At 31.8% G+C, this 19882-nt stretch overlaps 1 protein-coding gene across 2 annotated transcripts; it reads left to right on the top strand.

Moving 5' to 3' along the window:
• Nucleotides 1-17686: 17686 nt before the first annotated feature.
• Nucleotides 17687-19249, top strand: LOC128282413 (uncharacterized). Of its 2 annotated transcripts, none has more exons than XM_053020613.1 (4): nucleotides 17687-17837; nucleotides 18127-18706; nucleotides 18786-18889; nucleotides 18969-19249. In XM_053020613.1, the coding sequence occupies exons 2-4, from the start codon at nucleotides 18157-18159 to the stop codon at nucleotides 19083-19085; spliced, it is 771 nt and encodes a 256-aa protein (XP_052876573.1). In that variant the 5' UTR covers nucleotides 17687-17837; nucleotides 18127-18156; the 3' UTR covers nucleotides 19086-19249. The 2 variants fall into 2 exon arrangements, with proteins under 2 accessions (XP_052876573.1, XP_052876572.1); XM_053020612.1 differs by having other exon boundaries at nucleotides 17715-17837; nucleotides 18114-18706.
• Nucleotides 19250-19882: the final 633 nt, after the last annotated feature.

Below are 19882 nucleotides of genomic sequence, written 5' to 3' on the forward strand. Positions count from 1 at the left end.
TCAACTAAATTGTAAAACTAACATAACTAAAACTGCCAAATATGCTTTTATTAATCATACTTACCTTAGTTAGTTGAACTACTAAATGAACATACAATTATGAATATCTAGATAAAAAGTCTTAACAAGTGAACTTATGTACAATTAACAATAACAGTTCTAATATTTTTAATTAATTTATCTTCGTTGTAAATAAAATACTACAATTTATATTTAGTTACAAAAAGAACATTTTGATCTTACGGCTCAACCTCTAGGTCGCCCCACTATATGCATGTTACAGCTAAGTGTAACACTCATAACCCATACCCATAGCTAGATTAAGGTTGCGTCGTATTACCGTACAATCCAAAACAATCAATAACAATGGCATTAAGTTTACCAAAATAATTAACAATTTCATAAATAATTCAGACTGGAGTAACATATACATTTATGGGCCTTAAATCGAGCCTATGAAGCCTTAAACATAGTTTAGGAATAATCAGGGGCCAATTCGAAATAGATCAAAAGATTTAGGGAAAAAATGAAAAAAATTCAAAATAGGGGTCACATGGCCATGTGACAAAGCCGTGTGACAGAGCCTAGACCATGTGGCTCAGGACATGATCGTGTGGCTACTACGCACGCCTGTGTGATTACTCCGCACGCTCATGTAACTCACTGTGACCGTGTAGCTCAGGGTTACACAGCCATGTCATCAGGTCATGTAACTCTCTGTGCTCATGTGGACCAACCTATACCATAATACACTAAAGGCACGCGCCCGTGTGGGTTGCCCATGTGTGACACACGGCCATGTGGCTACTCGTGCCCCAGGCTATGTGTGCCCAAAAATGACCCAAAACAAGCTAAATTTTCATCCAAATGCTTAAGTATCTAAACCAACTTATAACATATGATCACAAGACTTCAAAACACATTTAAAAACGTCCAAAACATGCTAAATCAATCCATCTAAGACTTAACTCGTGTGTCATCAATGACACAACATCTTAATCATCCAACATTTCCTTACTTTAGTTGCATTACACACTCAAATATAACTTACCTTCAATTCCTTTATACCATACCTAATTCAAGCCACACTTACCATTTCATGCTTGTTCACTTATGCTTAAACATGAAATTATATATACATACCACATTTAACTACTCATACCATAATATTAAAATGTACAACCACAACATATTACATGTACTTATGAAACATTATAGAACATAATCGAATGCTCTTATTAGATGTCATATAAGCCAAATCGAATTCATAATCTACCAAAGAACCTTGGATAGCGTGATTCTTTAAGTTGATCTGATCTCTCGATTTTCCTCAAACGTTATCTATAAGAAAGCGCAAACAAACATGAGTAAGCATTTATAAAGCTTAGTAAGTTCATCGATTAAATGATAAAGCTTATCGAATTAAACATAATAATTCAAATAACAAAATTTATAAATAGAGTTCCTATTAACAAGGTTATTAACAGAGTTCCTGTCATTCACAGCTCACAACAGGGTGAGTAATGCTCAAACAATAGTACAAATTAATTTCCATATTTCAATAACATTCAATGATCATTAAAACAATGCCTAATGAACAATATATGAATACGAGTACACGGTTAACTATCTAGCACACTAGATGCTCGTATGAGCCAGACCAACCAAACACACCATGGCACCAAGTGCCTAGCCCGTAGGCTTAAATCTCTCATCATAGCACACCAGAAAACATTGTAATATAACACGATAGTCCGTAACAAATGTAGGACCTCGGCATATCCAATGAATAGAGAATATACAAAAATCATCTCCATTGCTCAAATCGATCCCATACTGTGAGCAAAATAGCCTATTGGCATGCCAATCGTACTCTATCCTACGTTCATCGGCTCAGAAGATATCATCAGTAATCAATGTTATAAACGATTATTTATTTCAATTCTCATTTACAAAGCATCAAATGTATTAACCAACATTTAAAAATTAAATCTCTATTCGATAAAAACGTAAAATGTATTAAAATTAAACTGAACGAACTTACCAGACTAAACTGTAATGATGACAAAGATACAATGACTACTCAGCAATTTCTCTATGCCTCGATTTTCATCCTATTCTTGATCAAGAATAATAATTTCATTCAATTAACTAATTCCAACAATAAAAGTAATTAATTTATGCAATTAAGTCCTTTTAGATATTTACAAAATTTCCCTTAATATTTTATTTTTATGCAATTTAGTCCTTAGGCCCCAAACTTGCAATTTAACCAATATTAAATAAAACCCAACCTTGCCGAATCGTGTAGAACTATACTACAGCCCATTTTTACAGTTAATTTACATCAATTCCTTGAAATTTTATCAATTTAACAATTTAGTCCTTAAACATTAAAATCATCAAAAACTACTTTACAAAATAGTCCTATTTGTCAACCAAGATTAATAACCTATCATAAAACTTCAAGAAAACACTAAAATCATAAATGACATAATTCATAACATTTAATAGTTTTATAAATTAGTCCCCCGATTAGCTAGATCAAGCTAATACGAGCTCGAAAACTTAAAAATTACTAAAAATGGGCAAGGTTTACCTATCAAACAAGGAACCCTAAGCTTGGCCAAAATCTTTCTCCTCTCCTCCTATGGCTATTCGATTTTGAAAGAAAGAATAGAGAAGATGATAGCTTTTAATTTTTGTTATATTTGATTATACTTATTTAATTTATCAAATTACTAAATTAACCTTTAATTTCTAATGAAATTTCAACTTATTAATCACCCAAACTGTCCACTAACTATACAAATGGTATAATTACTATTTAAGGAGGGTTTAATTTCACAATTAGTCCTTCAATTATTTTAAAATTTTAACTAAACAAGCTTACTTTCAATTTAACCCTAAACTAATTAGGATTAAATGAGCAAACAACCCAAAAGTTAGTGGATTAATCATATCCACCACCACTTGGACTTTTTAACCATGGTTTAATCACCATTTTGGTCCATTAACTAATTTAAATCTATAGCGATTAACTTTTACCTTTTTTACAATTTAATCCTTTTACCGAAATTAAGCAATAAATCATTAGAATTAGAACCAAACTTCAATTCACATATAATATGACTCTATAAATATTTAATAAAATATTCACGAGCTCGGTTTACAGAAACAGGGTCCTGATACATCTTTTTTTGAAACTACTTGACTTTTGGGACAATCATTTATACTAGCCATTAATTCAGTTAATTAAAAATTCACCAAATCAAAATTCAATATAAAATTATTATTGACTTGTATAATTTAAATACTAATTATACAAACTTACTTGTCAGATTTATGGTCTCGAAACCATTGTTTCTGACAACTTTGAAAAATGGGCTGTTACACTAAGAACATATGTTCGCCTGAGCTTGAACAAATTCTGGCTCAATCCCACTTCAGCTCCTTATATAAACCATTATACCTACAAAACATAACAAAAATTAAGTTCAAATGAACTTAGTGAGTTTCTAATATAATATACCGCTTTGTGAATTATAAGTAAGAATTTCATAGGTTTGATCTATTGTTTGACAACGTTTGCACAAGTAGGGTTCGTACATTCTTCCTATCATACTCCTGTCCTCCTTTAAGTTGGCTCAACTTAAAATTTTGTACACCTTCGGCATTGCTACAATCCTCTATTTCAATCGCTCATGCTACAAGCTACAATATGGAATGAATTTGCTCAGGTTTCTTACAAGATAAATCATTACCTCTTTTGCCAACAAACATGTGCGTATTACCTTAGCAATTATTATCATTGCAGACCAATGTACGGTGGATTGATTTTAAAAGAGTCATGCGTAGAGATTCACATGTGGAGAATTTTTACCTACGGTTTTACACTTAAAGTCTTACAAACTCATATTCAAGCATGGCAAACACATACTTGCAGACCATACTTGCAAATCATTTATATGCGAAATCATCATCATAGATTCATATATACAGATTCCTACTTGTGAACTCTTTCTTAAATGGTAGTTACTGTCTAACTCTTGTTCGACGGATTGTCACGACCAAACTCTTGTTTTAAAGATAATTCTTGGCGGATTCCTATATGAAAGAAGATCTTTTCAGTTTTGATTTGAGAAAAATAACTTATACAAATTCTACTAGCTTGAACATAAGAATAAGTTCCGGCGGTCTCTTGCTTGGATAATGTCCATGCTGACTCTTACGAAGGATAGTCCCTTTGATATCTTAAACTTGAAACATAAATATAAGATCAACATACTCTCATAGCTTGAATCATAATGATAAATCCAACGAACTGTCATACATATAGATTCATGTAGAAGATTCATGAATCCAAACCCTATATGGCGAACCCATGCCTGCAGATTCGTAAGCGAGTACTTACATATAAATGCGAATTCATAGAAGAAACTTCATAAATGTGGTGGATTCATACATGCAGATACATGCAAATTCATATCATGCACTTAACCTTTAAAATTTCTAATTTACTTATGCTTCTCGATAATTTAAACCGCACGAATATAATTTCTCTACACATAATCTAGAAATATCTATTGTTATGAATTTCCATTGACTATGTAATGTGACAGTTCTATTTCTGAGAACTTGAAAACTAAACTAATGTTTCTATAGAGAATTCAAGAATTTCAGGAAGTTGATCCAGAGTTACTAGTTAAATGATGACTTGTTAAAAATGATCAGACTTCAAAGTATAGTGTTATTGGTAATGGATATTTATGTTTTCGAAATTGTTTATGTCTGTACTAAACATTCAGACCTAAAATGAGATAATTTGCGTGGAACTCATATTAGTGCTTATTCATTTCAGTAGATCAGTATTAGAGTGTGTAGTTTTATGAAACAATTGTTCTTATGGTAAATTATGAAAAGAGAGATTTCAGAATATATGAAAAAATGTTTTATACGTCAGTAAACTAAAACTAAGCATTGAGTTCTGTCAGGTTTGTTACAACCTATGATGATTCTGGAATGGAGATGGGATCAAGTCAATGTAAACTTCATATAAGGTTTATCGCTATCACCGATAAAGAAAAACACAATCTAGGTTATTGTTAAAAGACTTACCAGATTCGTACATTTCATTTTGGTTAGAATAGATTATTCACTCGAGAAGTTAACTGAATTTTTGCATCGCAACAACTACCAATCATGTATTAAATATTGTCATATAAAGCTTTATACAGTTGTAATTGCAGAACTTCATTGTACTAGTCAGAATTAAGTGAAAGAAAGCTAGTTGGGATTAATTTGATTTGAGAAACAAAAAATAAATTTCGTATATCCGAAACTGTTTAGAAGCTGCTTCAGATCGTCAAAAATCATATACTGATCAAGAAAGAAAGGATATCGAGTCTTAGAAAGTAAAGCTTAGACCGAGGTTCATAGGATCGTATGAAATTATCGAGAGAATTAGACTAGTGGCTTGCAGTTTAGCATTGCCTCCGGAACTTGAACAGATTCACAATTTTTTTTTTTCACGTTTCGATGCTACGACGGTATAGGTTAGATCCTTCCCATGTGATTACTCCTAATGAGGTAGAATTACAGTTTGACTTATTATATTGAAAAGAACCGATAAAGATCTTGACACAATAAGTAAAATAACTTCGCAATAAAAGGATACAGTTAGTGAAAGTTCTATGGCATTGACACAGCATAGAGGAAGCTACTTGGGAAACAGAAGAATTTATGAGAACACAGTACCTAATTTGTTCACAGGTAAAAATTTCGATGACGAAATTTCTTAAGGGGGAGAGTTGTAACAACTTGTTTTTCAATGGTGTCGAAAACAGTGGGTTCGGGACCCTAATTCTGACGAGTGAGTCCGTAAATATTAAATATTATTATTTATGAGTCAATTATAGTATTATATTGAATTTTTATATAATAAATTTACTAATTGGACAGTTAGTTAAAGTACAAATGGTTTGACCATAAAGTTAGTGGTTTTGGAATATGAGGTGTTAGGACCTCATTTTCGTAAACTGAGCCTGTCGTAAATATTTAATATAAATATTTACATGGTTAATTAGGGTAAAAGTCAATCGCTGTTGATTTTTTATTAGTTAAAATGGTTTAAAGGGTAAATGTTTAAGGATTTAAGTGACAATTAACCACTTTTAAAAGATAGTGTACAGTAGGGACACTAATTAATTGAAAATTATGTTAAATAATGTTTAATTAAAGATTAAACATATGTTAAAATAAGGTAAAAAAGTGTTTACTTCATCATTTTTCTTCTTCTCATCACTGTTTCTTCATCAAGTGAAACTAGGAAAGCCATTGTTGATGCTCATACTTTTGGCCATTGCATGTAAGTCCTAAACAAGTTGATTTTTTATAATTTTTATGTTTTTGAGATTGTGTAACTTAATCTAGCTATCCCAATTACTAAATCGTAAAACTACCAAAGGTTTTAAAATTTTCAATTCATTATTTTTGAGGTTTTTGATGTTTAATGGTAGGATTTGAAGCTTGGAAATGTACTAGGACGAATTTGTAAAGTGAAATTTGTTAGTTTTGAGTTTAATGACTAAAATGAAAATATTTCAAAATTAACATGAAATTTCTATAATTATTGAATTTATAGGGCTATACAAGGATGAAATTAAAATTAAAATGAAAAATAGGGCTTAAACGTAAAAATTATGACAATTTGGTTTTAAGGACTAAATTGAATAAAATGAAAAACTTTAGAGAAATTGTTTAAAATGAAATTAAGTTGTCATATGACTTGAATAGGATGTTATATGGTAATTGGAATTGATAATTGGCAATAAATTATTATAGATCAGGATTTAAATAAATCAAAAGTTAATTGAAAAATAGGAGAAATTGAAAATTAGCCCCTAGCACTTTGTAGTTGTCGTTTTCTAGGTAAGTTCACAGGAGACTTATTTTATTAATTCATAATATGTTTGTGTTATATTGTGTAATTTTCTAGTTGTATTATTGTGATTATAATGTTTGGCATCAAATAGACTCAATCGTAAAATATATATTAAATGATAAATTTAAATAAGTATATGCTATTGAATGGATTTGATCATTTATGTAATTGAATAGTATGTATGTGATGATGTTTTAAGATTTAAAATGTATATGGATTGTTATTCAATTTATGAAAAGTGTATATACGGTTACATGATTAAAATGATATAGAAATTGTAACGATACCTAAATGAATTTAGTAAATGATTAGAATATGAATGACATACCATTAAGGTTCAAAAGGTAATCCAACATTGGTCAGGGATTTCTTTATCAATGGCTGAAATCCAACCTGTGTTGAGGATTCTCGACAGCTCGAGTGAGTAGCATAAAATAAAGTTGCAAAAGTAAACCTGACATATAACTTGTGTGACCAAATTCAAATATCACAACTTTTGTGAGCAAATCGAATTATTCTTTATTGATGCTTGAGATCCAACATATATTGTGGATTCACAATAGCTTGAGTGAGCATTATCAAATAAAGCTTGTATAAGCAAATCAACTCTACAGTTTGTGGAATTAAATTAGTTCCGTGTCTCTGAGTTCAATATTCTTTAATTTTTTGAGCGAAAATAGAAAGTGAAATGGATGAAATGGTGGTACATGAATGAAAATAAATATACATGTATGTGTTTGCAAATGAGTCATGAAATGGCTATTACATGTTATGAAATGAGTTGTTAAAACATGTATTTGATTATCTATTAAATTCATGTCATGTAAATGAATTAACCTCTGAATGTACTTATTGATGTACATGCGAAAATAATAGGATGCCAAAGGATTTCCATGTTAGCCTCAGTATGTCTTAATATTTTAAATTTTTGATTGATCAATGTAATTTAAGTAAAATTTTACATGAACTTACTGAGCATAAATAATGCTTACTTTGTTGTGTTTTCTCTGTGTAACACCCCTAACCCATATCTGTCACCGGAACAGGGTTACAGAGCATTGTCAGAGTTTACATATCAATTATAATCATTTCATATCATTTACTATTCATACCCGAAATCAAACATATTCATTTATAATATCCCTTATATGGGCCCCTCCAGACCCAATTTATGTATTAGAAACAAGTCGGGACAAAATCGGGAACTCAGAGAATTTTTCACTAAATTTCAAAATTTTTATTAGGTGCAGAGGACACACGCCCGTGTGGCTAGGCCGTGTAGACATTCGATATGAGGCACATAGCCATGTTCTAGCCCGTGTCCATACCCTTGTAACTCTCTGACTTGGGTCACACGGACATCTACACGCCCGAATGCTAGGTCGTGTGGACAATTTAATTTTCGAAAATTAGGTGTAGGGGACACACGGCCAAATCACACGCTCGTGTGCATGGTCGTGTGTCATACGCGGCTGAGACACACACCCATGTCTCTGCTATTGTGGACAAAAAATAGGCCATTTTCAGGCCACTTTTCTTACCAAATTCACCTTTCACCTACAACACCATCCAAACACATTCACAAGCCAATTCATAACCCTCAAATCAATGTCAATATCAAATTTTATGCATGACATATTATCTTATATGTTCAAGTGTTAAGCTTACCAAATACACATTTACGCTTATAGGCATACTTTATCAATTATGCTAATTCAAAACCATTCATCAATAGGTTTGTATACTCCCCATCATATCGCCATTTTATCACACATCAAACTTGTTAAGGCCTTATATAATTACATCAAAATAAGCCTTACACTAGCCATTTCAATGGCTAGTTACAACCAAAATATTTCATCATTATGCCTAACTGAGCTTATACATGTCATTATACCAAAAGATAGCTTGCTTTATATATTGAGAAGTCTGAGGGATAGTGTGTTGTGTTTCCGACCAAGTTCCAACCTTTACGAGCTTCCAAGTACTATGAAACAGAGGAAATAAGAACCGAGTAAGTATTTAATGCTTAGTAAGTTCGTATGATTGAAAATTTAACTTACCATTCATTTCTATTAAAGTAAACATACTAAATGCATCCAAGAGATTTGGCTAATCGCCTAAACACCCAACTTCATTAAACATGTTAGTCATTGTAATTCACACAATTGTCAAGAAACATGAATGAGCTGATCACGTAATAACTTTCATATACATATACTTTCCTTAACATATTTACTTATAACATGTACATTTTCATAACAAATCATCACAAGTTCAGCTTAGCCCATGTCAGAACTTTTCTCATTGAATTTATTGGAAATATCGATGGACACACTTGTAGTACACTTAAAGTGTACAAAACTGTAATTCGTCAATTCATATTCAGGGGTACTCATTAGAGCACAAAATCAGGAAGCACTCTCTCGAGCCATATAACAAGAAGCTCGTATGAGCCATGTAACAGGAAGCTTATCCGGGCTTAATAATAGGAAACTTATAAGAGTTTAAATCAGAAAGCTCATGTGAGCTTAACAGGTAACCCCGAAGAGCTATTATCAGGAAGCTCTGGATAGCCATATACCAGGAAGCTCATAAAGAACTATGGTATGTCCGTAATACATGTAAGATCAATACTGATCATATAAAAGGACGCTCACAAAGAGCTGTAGTATGTCTGCAACATATGCAGGATCAATACCGATCATGATGCTCCCAGAAACCATATAACGGAAAGCTCAAGAGGGCTTATAACGAGATGCTCATGAGAGCTATGGTGTGTTTGCAAGATATGCAGAATCACAACCAATTGAAAATCCTGTATTCATCAAATTCCATGTATTCAAACAGAATTTAACATTTATTGAGTATTGTCAGATATAATATTAATTTCATATTCATAGAAACAATACAATCACATACACAATATTCAATTCAAGCATTTAAATATATACAGTTTAGTTACACTATAACAGTCCAGTTTTGACCCTAGTCAGAATAGTAGTTTTGGGACCACAAATCCGAGTCCTAAAAATATTTTAATATTATTTTCTGTGTCTATGATATGTAAATTGATATGTGTGAAAGTCTCGTGCAAAAATTTAACTGTTTGTGTGCTTAATTTGCAAAATGACCTAATCGCGTAAAATGTAAAAGCTATGTGCTAGATGTTAAAGTGCCTATTTGAGTTGGCTTTCTAAAGTAAAGGTCCTTATGTGGTTATTTGACCATTGAAAGTTTGAATGGACATAAAAGGGCATGTATTAGGTGAATTTATAAATGTTTAATAAAGGTTATAATGGTCAAATGTTTAATAAATTAATATATGTTATAAAAAAACATGAATATAGGCATTATATGCTTTGTTTGTATCCAAAATTGAAGAACAAAAGAAAAGATAAAGAGTTCTAGGGTTTGGCTAGTTGGAAGCTTAATTCGGGTATGTTTTTGCTTCGATTTTTTATAATTTCTACGTTTTCGTGATAATTGCTAAGTGTACTATAAAGCCCATGCCTCAATTTTTAATTTTGATGGTGATTTTGAAATATTCCATTGATGAATACATGAGTTTTGTGTTGTTAAATGGTGAAATATGAAAGCTTGATGTTGGGTTTACATTTTTGTCTTTGGATTTTAGTTAAATTTGAGCAAATTGGACTAATTTGTGAAAATGTTATTTTGAGGGACTAAAATGTGAAATAAATGAAATGTGTGGACTTGTATGAGAGCCATGAAAATTCGGCTAAGCTTGTGTGCAAACAAATTTTGTGTATTTTGTGAATTTGTGAAATAGGGACTAAAGTGTCGAAATGTGATAATATGAGGACTAGTTTGTAAAATACCCTAAATATGTTTATGAATTGAATTAATTAGTGAATAAAAGGGTTAATTTTGAAAACCTATAGATCAAGAAAGGAGGAATTCAGACTTAGATCGAGGAAAGTCGAAGGTTATCGAGTAGATAGTTCGAGTCGACAAATTCTGAGTACGAGGTAAGTTCGTACTTAAAATGTGATGTTAAGTAAGTTTTGATGCCTTTATTCTACATGGGTTGTATATATTTGAAGTGGATAATATGGTGATGAATCGGAAGCTTTGGCACTAAGTGTGCGATTTAAACTAGCTTTGGCACTAAGTGTGCGATTTAACTAGCTTCGCCTACTTGAGGCACTAAGTGTGTGATAGCGACTTAGTCTCGGTTATTCGAGATGGCAGTAAGTGTGCGGAAATATTTAGCTTTGGCTAACCTTATAGTACTAAGTGTGCTGATGTGTAAAACACGAATAACTTATGGAAAGTCTTATAACATTCAACATGAGGTAAGTACAAAAGTGAATAAGTACGAGAAGCTTCAAGTATGTATAATGCCTAAGTGGTAGATGATGTTATGTATATGAATCTCTTTGAGTTGATATAGTTATATGGATTGAAATTGTGCAAATCCTCATAGGTTATCATTTTATGTTTATATACTATGAATGTGTTGAGTACGAGCTTACTAAGCTTTTGAAAGCTTACTCTATGTGATTACTGTCTGTTTAACAGTTATCGTAGCTACTGAAGGCTTGGGGATAGTCGAGGATCGTCACCACACTATCGATCTCATTTTGGTACTTTTGAAAATGTAAATATTTGAAGTATGACATGTATAGGCTAGTAGTTGTGAAGTATGTTTTGTGATGTATATATATATAGCCATGTGATTTGTCTAATTTGTGTTTGAACTTATGGTTGAAAAAGGTTTAGGATATGTGATGTTAAGTTGCAACTATGGTATGAATGATATATGTTTTAGCATAAAGAATGGTTGATTGGGTTGTACATGTATGTTTGTTTCCTTGTTGTAGGTTGACCCATAATGGGTGGCAAGCTGGCTTAAATCAAGCCTGCATTGTGCCACACGGTCAAGGGACACGGGCGTGCCTTGTGACCGTGTAAGAAAAACAGTATTCTCCTAAAAATTACACGGCCTTGACACATGGGCATGTCATATGGCCATGGGCTAAAGTCAATAGCTAGCTTAGTATCACACGGCCATAGCACACGGGCGTGCCTATTGGCCGTGGGTGAAAGTCAGTATGGTCATCCTGTTTTGGCACAGCTGGTTCACATGGGTGTGTCTGATACCCGTGTAAGGCACACAGCCTGGTCACACGGGCGTGTGACCTTAACAGAATAGAAAAATTTCCTAAGTGTTGAAAGTTGTGAACATGTTCGGTTTAGTCCCGACTTCTTCCTAATGCATGTTTAAGGTCTCATTGACCTAAGAAATGGACTCATGTTGATGTTTGACTATGATGCTATGATGTTTATAAAATGAATGCAAAGTGTTTAGATATGTTTGGTAATGCCGCTTAACCCTAGTCCGGCGATGGATACGGGCTAAGGGTGTTACATACACGAACTTACCTCAACACTTGTTCGTATACGAGAATCTACTAATCTGATACTTTTTGTTTTCCTTGATCCAATTCAATACTAGGTCTATCCGGATCTATACAAGTACATTTAACTCAATTTAATGAAATTCATATTCAATTCAATCAAATTCACATTTTAGGCAAAAGTACCATTTTGCCCCTATACTTAATTAATTCCAATTCCGTCCCTAGGCTCAGAAAATGAGATTTGCAATTTAATCCTTATTCCAAGCATAGCCAAATTTTTTATATAACAATAATAGTCCATGTACTTCACAAAAATTATAAATTTTTCATGAATTTTACATCTTTTTAATTTAGTCCCTAAATCATAATTTCATGAAAATTTGTTTTACAAAAGTTGTTTATTTATCAACAACCTTTCATTTTTTACCATAAATTTCAAAATTTCAGCATACTCAACCATGGAAAAATTTTAATACTTTGATAACTTTGCAAATTGATCCCCAAAATAGATAGATTAGGTTATTAGGATATCAGAAATGTAAAAATTACTAAAAACGGAACATGATTACTTACCCAATTAAGCTTGCTTGAATTTCTCTCTCTTAGCTAGGGTTTCCATAGAATCATTTTGGGAAGATGATGAAATAAGATGATATTTTTATTTTTTAGTTGATTATCAACTTTTATTTTCCCTATTTCCAATTTAGTCATTTTCTTTTCTTAAATTTCCATGGATGAATCATCATAAATATTTACTAACTTCTCTTAATGGTCTATTTGCCTTATAAGGACCTCAAATTTTGAATTCCATAGCTATTTAATCCCTCTAGCTACTAGAATTCAACTTTTTCACTTTATACAATTTGGTCCTTACTAACAATTAAACATGAAATCGGTAAAATTTTCTTATCGAAATTTTCAGACGTCTTTCCTATCATAATGCAGATCATGCAATAATATTAAAATAAATTTCCTTTCTTACTCGAATTTATGGTCCCGAAACAACTGTTCCGATTTCACTGAAAACGGGCTGTTACACTCTGCATGTAGTTATCTTTTGTGGAACTCAGTGGATCAGATCACTCCAAAGCTCACACTACCCAGCTTCAATCTCGGTAGACTTTTTAATTGTTCAAAACTCGATTTTGTGGCATTTATATAGGCTTGATATGTATAAGTGTCATTTGGATGTTAATAGTTATGATGTGCACATAATACTTGTGCTTGATGACTATATGATCGGTGTATAAGTTTTGTTAAGTGTTTAAATTCATTTGAATGGTGATGTTTGGATCTAGTTTGTGCTAGCATCGTAAATGTTTCATGCTTTGAAATTAAAGGTACATAAGTATGCTTAAAGGCCAATGTTAGCTTTGGTTGTTTCAGTTAAGGTGACATGAAAGTCACAAAGGAACTGATATATTAACATGTTGGCTATTAGAATGTTTTGTTTGAATGGTGTGGAAGACTTGTTTTTGGCATATTGGTTGAATGAATATTTAGACATGTTTTTGGAGTGTTTTTTTGCATGTTTGAATAGCCTTATATGTATCATTTAAGACTTTGGTTTATCTTGACACGAAATAGGTACATAATGACATATTTGTACCACACGGCTATGTGTCACACACGGGCTGGTGACAGGACCATGTGTATACTGCAAATTAGGAAACATTAAACCCACACGATTCCCAATTGTCACATGGGCTAGCTGCATGCTTGTGTAAGTACTGTAGATTTGGTCATTTAAGTTTCACACAGTCTTAGTTTGTTATACGACACAGCCACACGATCGTGTGACTTTTGATTAAATTTTACAATTTGATCCACACAGCTTCAGAGAGTTACACAACCTAGACATACGCCCTATTTTGCATAATTACCTTTATCTATTGAAAATGTTACAATTTGATCCCTGTTTGTTTCCAGGTCAATTTTAGAGCTTTCATAAGCTTGACTTAGACTCAGTTTTGTTTGTTATGCATGATATATGTAATAATTGCATGTTATTTGTTATTTTTGAATTTGTTTTTTCATGTAAATGTTTTATTAATTGCTGTAGCATCCTATAGCTTGAGTCCGACGACCGGACCGGGTGAGGGATGTTACAAAATTACCTTTATTGGTACTCTTAATATCTTAAAGTATATAGTCATATGCATATTTACATCCATTTAATTCTCATACATCATATATATACTAAATGAGCATATACATCCTTATTTTACTAACTTTGATCATGAACATGCTAACATGATATAACATGAACAATTGATATAAACAAAATATATTGACATTTACAAAATATAACATTCTTACCATTTGGACTAAAACGTCCAAAATGGACGCCAATAGAAATTCATGACCAATTGTTATAAACAAAGTAAAACTTACACAAACTTTATTGAGTTGAGAGTTGAGTTCTGGACGTTGTTTCACTCATTAAAACCTTAAAGATCTAACAATACCTGCCATAGAAATAAATAAATCGTATGTTGAGAAATAGAGCTTAGTGGTGCTAACATGATTTGAGCTAATAATCAGATGGAAATAAGATAACAAATACAATCAATAAGCGATCAACTACCAAATAATATCAAGTTCACATACCATATCTCATATGCCTAACTCCATACCAAGTTCCATTTGACAATTTCATACAAAGGCCATATAACCCCTTTATCATCAAATCTTAATTACATGTATGTCATGCCATGATTCAACATTCATTTCATTTTCTCATCTCTATTTCAAATCCAATGTATCGTTTTTTATCCGTATCGAACTTTTGGGCTCGTTTGAATTGGTTTGCATGATCTTTCACATGCCATCTTTTGCCATATGAATACTTCTATACAAGATAGACCGTTTGCTATTAGATTAATTACATATCAAATGTCAATTAGAAAAGTATAGATTTTATTATCCCTATTAACCAGACACGGACTCAAGATGGATACATGGATCATTTAACCATCACACTAATATATCTGGCACCTAGTGCATCATCGGAACGTCCGAAGTTTAAATTGTGCTCCGCGCCTCATTAGTATAAATTGAAGTATAATCTCGTACACTAATCCTATGACATGCCAACTATACTCGACACAGCCTGAGATAGTTAATAGGGTAACCAATGTTTCAAACTCATATATATTCATGATCTCATATCATAGTTTTATATAATACCAATTTATATCATGCTCATTCCTATCCAATTCAATTTATACCATTTCATATCATCACATACATATCACCACATCTTTTATGAGTTATCAACCATGAAATACTTACCAAATTCATGAGACAATAAGAGATTTTACCTCAATCAAGATTGTTTGATACAAGCCATATGAATATAAGTGTATGTATTGAATTCAAACCATGGAAGCACAAATCATAATTGTTACTCGTCTATGGCTCTTGCCCTTCCTTTCCCTCAGGATGACCTAGCGTCATCTTTAGCTACTTTCGGTAGTTCAATTATAAAAAATAATTTTAGATTCCACTCAATCACATGAAAAACATATAATCAAAAATATTTTGCATTTTATTAATTTTAGTCTCTATATACGAAACACTCATATTTTTCGATATCTGACATCAAATTAAAACCGATTTCATATCCTTTCATGAGAGACCTTATACTTCTAATCTATAGCATAATTTCTTAGTATTCAATTTAGTCCCTAATGTCACAAAGCTAATTATATAACTTAATTGAATTTTTCAATCAATTCCAACATTTTTCTCTACTTTTCAACTTTGACCTAACATGCTTAAAACTCATACTTCAATTTCTCATCAAAGTCAAACTCAATTTCATCAATTACCCATTAATGGAAACTTGACAAACATTTAACAACTGATAAATCCAAGGCATGGATAAGCTTAATCAAGCTTAGATGATCATAAAAACATAAAAATTTCAAAGGAAAAGCATGATTACCTTAGGGATTTTGGACTAAATTGCAAAAGGGAAAAACTTTATTCTTTCTTTTCTTTTCTTTTCCTCACTTGGACGACACAATAAAATGATGAAGGATGGATGTGTTCCATCTTTCCACAAACATGGCCTTAGATATGATGATTAACCAGTTAATTAAACTTAATTAACATTAATTTTAACCTTAAAACATGTTTAATTAATTATATCATCTTCCTTAATAAAACTAAGTAGATGTTATCATTATCATATCATCTTCCTTAATAAAACTAAGTAGATGTTATCATTATCATCCACTATCATATAATACAAATGGTCTAATAACTATTTAGGTCCTTTGATTAATTGCTAACTAGATCTTCAATCATTTTCTAAATTAAAATTCAATAGAGATTGTACTTTTAGAATTTAGTCTCTGAACTTTAATTAATGATTTATCGATTATTTACTAATATATTTTCACACTAAATTTGTGAATACTTCTATTCACATTTTCACTGGCTCAGTTCACGAAATTGAATTCCAAAACCGCATTTTTCAACACTATCAAAATTGGGTCATTACATTTTCAAAGGCAACCCAATATGGATATCATGATATGCTTATTATTTATCATCATGGTTAAAAAAGAATTGGGTTAATTCATGGAAGAAAATTATTTGATGCTTTACTAGTGGAGTTAAAAAAAACTCCACAAGTAAGGGAGAAATATTGTCACAAGTCATTATGTAATATTAAAAATAAATTAAAGCAAATACATTTCATTTATTTATACTTGTTCCATGAACAATAACTAAAGCAAAATATTTTCTAATTTAATGATCCAAAAAATAAGCATGTTTATTAATGAATTGCATTTATTATATCCGGCCGGTTATTAGAAACCGTTGTCAAAGGAAAAATTAGGGGGGCTGGGGCCTCGGGCCCCATAAAATGGAAAAAATTTTATTTGGACTATTTAAAATTTTTAAAATTTTAAATTAGTAAAGGTAAAATTGTATTTTAACCCCCTCAAAATATAAAAATTTAATTTAATCGTTTAAAAATTATAAAAATATAGGCTATTAAAAAGATGAAATTGCATTTTCGTTATCGTAAAAATTACAATATAATTTCGACTCCCCTAAAAAGATTTTTTAGTTTCTCGGTGACCATTGCTTAATCTTTATTGATCTAAAACAGAATTTGCATAATTTGTTACTACTAACATCAAATTTTTTGTTTTAAAATGAGGACAAAAATAGAAAAATAATGATATGAAGGGTGTTTTAAAATAAGATATTATTTCATGTTTGTTACATTTTATATACGTGTCTTGTCTGTTCTATTTCCACTTATAGTACTTTTCAAGTTCCCTATCTGTATTCTATTTTATTTTATTTTTTGAGTCAAAGCTGTTAATTACTCCAACATTGAATTTTCGTATGATGAATTAAGCTACGCTTATCTGGCAATCTATTCTATATATTACGAGCTTTTTTTGCAGATAAATTAAGCAAAGCCTATCACTTGTGACTTTGCGCTTATCATCGGATCTGGGTTCTTCTTCTTTCTTCACAAGGTATTTCCTTTTTTATCTTTCTTTATTGATGAATGTAGGGTTTTGATTGATACATTTTCTAGGTTTTCAATCGTTTTTTCATTTGTATGAATCAAAGTGTGCCTTTTGTCCATCTTTACAAGTTTTTTATTCATTTTCCATTTTTAAAATTCCAATCTTTGGCCTTTCTTTCTAGGCATTTTAGGGCTATTTTCTCTTATTGTCTTCTCATCATTGTCAGTTTATAATGTATATCTGTGGTGGGCTAATTCTTGACATTGAATCTTTTGCTTAAAGTTGGTTCTTTCAGCATTGGGAGAAGCTGATCAAATAAACTTTGATGGCTCATGGGGATAAAGATTTAAAACTTGACATTGAAAATGAACCGATCACTGGTGAAGAAGAAGAATACCAAAACCGAAACCCTATTTTAGGCCTTAAAAACATGGCAGAACTGCTGCTTGCTAAGGCTAGAGGCAGTTTCACCCAAGGGTCGTCGGACGATGGAGTGTCTTTGTCTAGTGATGCTTCGAATTCAGGTAGTGTTTATGCGAAGAACATGCAGGCAATGACGAGCATGAATGTTGTGGGACATGATCATAATATCAAAGATGATGGTAAAGAGAATAAATTAGTGAAGGAGAAATGTAAAAGTTTGAGCAATAAAAAATCCCCTAAGCCTCCACGACCTCCGAGATCGCCATCATTGGATGCGGCCGACCCGAAGTTAATCCGAGAGTTATCCGAACTTGCGAGATTAAAGCGCGCGAGGATCAAGCGGATGAAACCCTTGAAGAATATGAAGATTACTAAGGGAACACCTCCTCCTAGTAGAAATATGCTTGCCTTGTTGTTTACCATCCTTTTCTGTATTGTCATAATCTTTCAAGGTAATAAATATTTTTCTTTTTATGGGATTTTCAAATTCACCCACTTTCAACATCTCATATGCAAATCCTTTTTATGTAGGAATGCCATCCAAAGGTACACCAATGGCTTCCCAAGGATCTCATGTGCCGGTAAGAGCAACAGAGAGAGCTCCAACTTCAGTTTCATTCCTTCGAAACCCCGTAGTACGTAACAATTATTGTGGCAAAACAGTTTTAATTTGGATTCGAAAACGGATTTCTCATTTCTATTTCTGTTGTGCAGTCTAATGGACTTTGTTGGATAGAAATAAAAATGTTGTTGGTCTATCTATGGTCACAGAAGATAAATCTTTGTTGTTCAACATCATATGTTTCTATGGAGTTCACTTTTTGCTGGTAATTTATCCCTCGTTTGCAAGTTGAAGTTATGGGGAGGAGAGGGAGTGAGTTAAATTACCATGTAAAATTTTGGCAGTATGTTGTGGGATTATATCTATTCTCTATAAGCATCTCTCATTATGTAACTCCAAATTCAATTTGAATTCATCCTACCATTCTTTGGAACTTGTTTGAGTTATTTACAGTACATGATTAGGTGACAAGATGAGAATTTTATTCCTTTTCAGATAGTCCTCTTTTTTTGTTTTGAAATTTATGCTAGATTAAATTATGGTTACATCTCCTATATGACCCTTCAAAATAGGCCGCCCTTGGAGAAGCTCATGTATTAGATGATTGGTTTGATACAAGCTAAAACTATGGGCAACATTTAGTTATGGGAGTCTAAATTTTATAGATTTGAGAATTTTCTGTAAAAATATTTTATAAATTTTAAATATTAATTATTTATAAATTTTAATTATAATATATAAATTATATTTTAAATATTTAAATAAAAAGTAATTAAGCACTAAAAGTATTTTTAGGAGAGGAAAATTAAAATTTTAGTTTCTCCTTCTCAAAAGTGCTTTTTTTTAAGCCCTTAGTTATTCTAGATTTTATAGACTTGAGAATTTTTTGTAAAGAGATTTTCAATTCTTTAAGAGAAGTTTACACAGTGTAATTCCTTTGGAGTTGAAGAATCCCTCAACAAGATTTAGTATTATCCTTGGTGGGGGATTTTGCATTAACTCTATTGAGAACTCAAGTGCCTAAATAAGCAGTGGATTCATAGAACAAGATCCCCTTATCGAGTGT

Source organism: Gossypium arboreum, chromosome 10, assembly GCF_025698485.1.
Source record: "Gossypium arboreum isolate Shixiya-1 chromosome 10, ASM2569848v2, whole genome shotgun sequence".
Classification (NCBI taxonomy): Eukaryota; Viridiplantae; Streptophyta; class Magnoliopsida; order Malvales; family Malvaceae; genus Gossypium; species Gossypium arboreum.

What these genes read in the sequence shown, in the direction of transcription:
- LOC128282413 (XM_053020613.1), top strand. Translation starts at nt 18,157, where the DNA reads ATGGCTCATGGGGATAAAGATTTAAAACTTGACATTGAAAATGAACCG. An exon ending in TATTGTCATAATCTTTCAAG is followed by an intron (nt 18,707 to 18,785) that starts GTAATAAATATT and finishes CTTTTTATGTAG; the next exon opens with GAATGCCATCCAAAGGTACA. An exon ending in CATTCCTTCGAAACCCCGTA is followed by an intron (nt 18,890 to 18,968) that starts GTACGTAACAAT and finishes TCTGTTGTGCAG; the next exon opens with TCTAATGGACTTTGTTGGAT.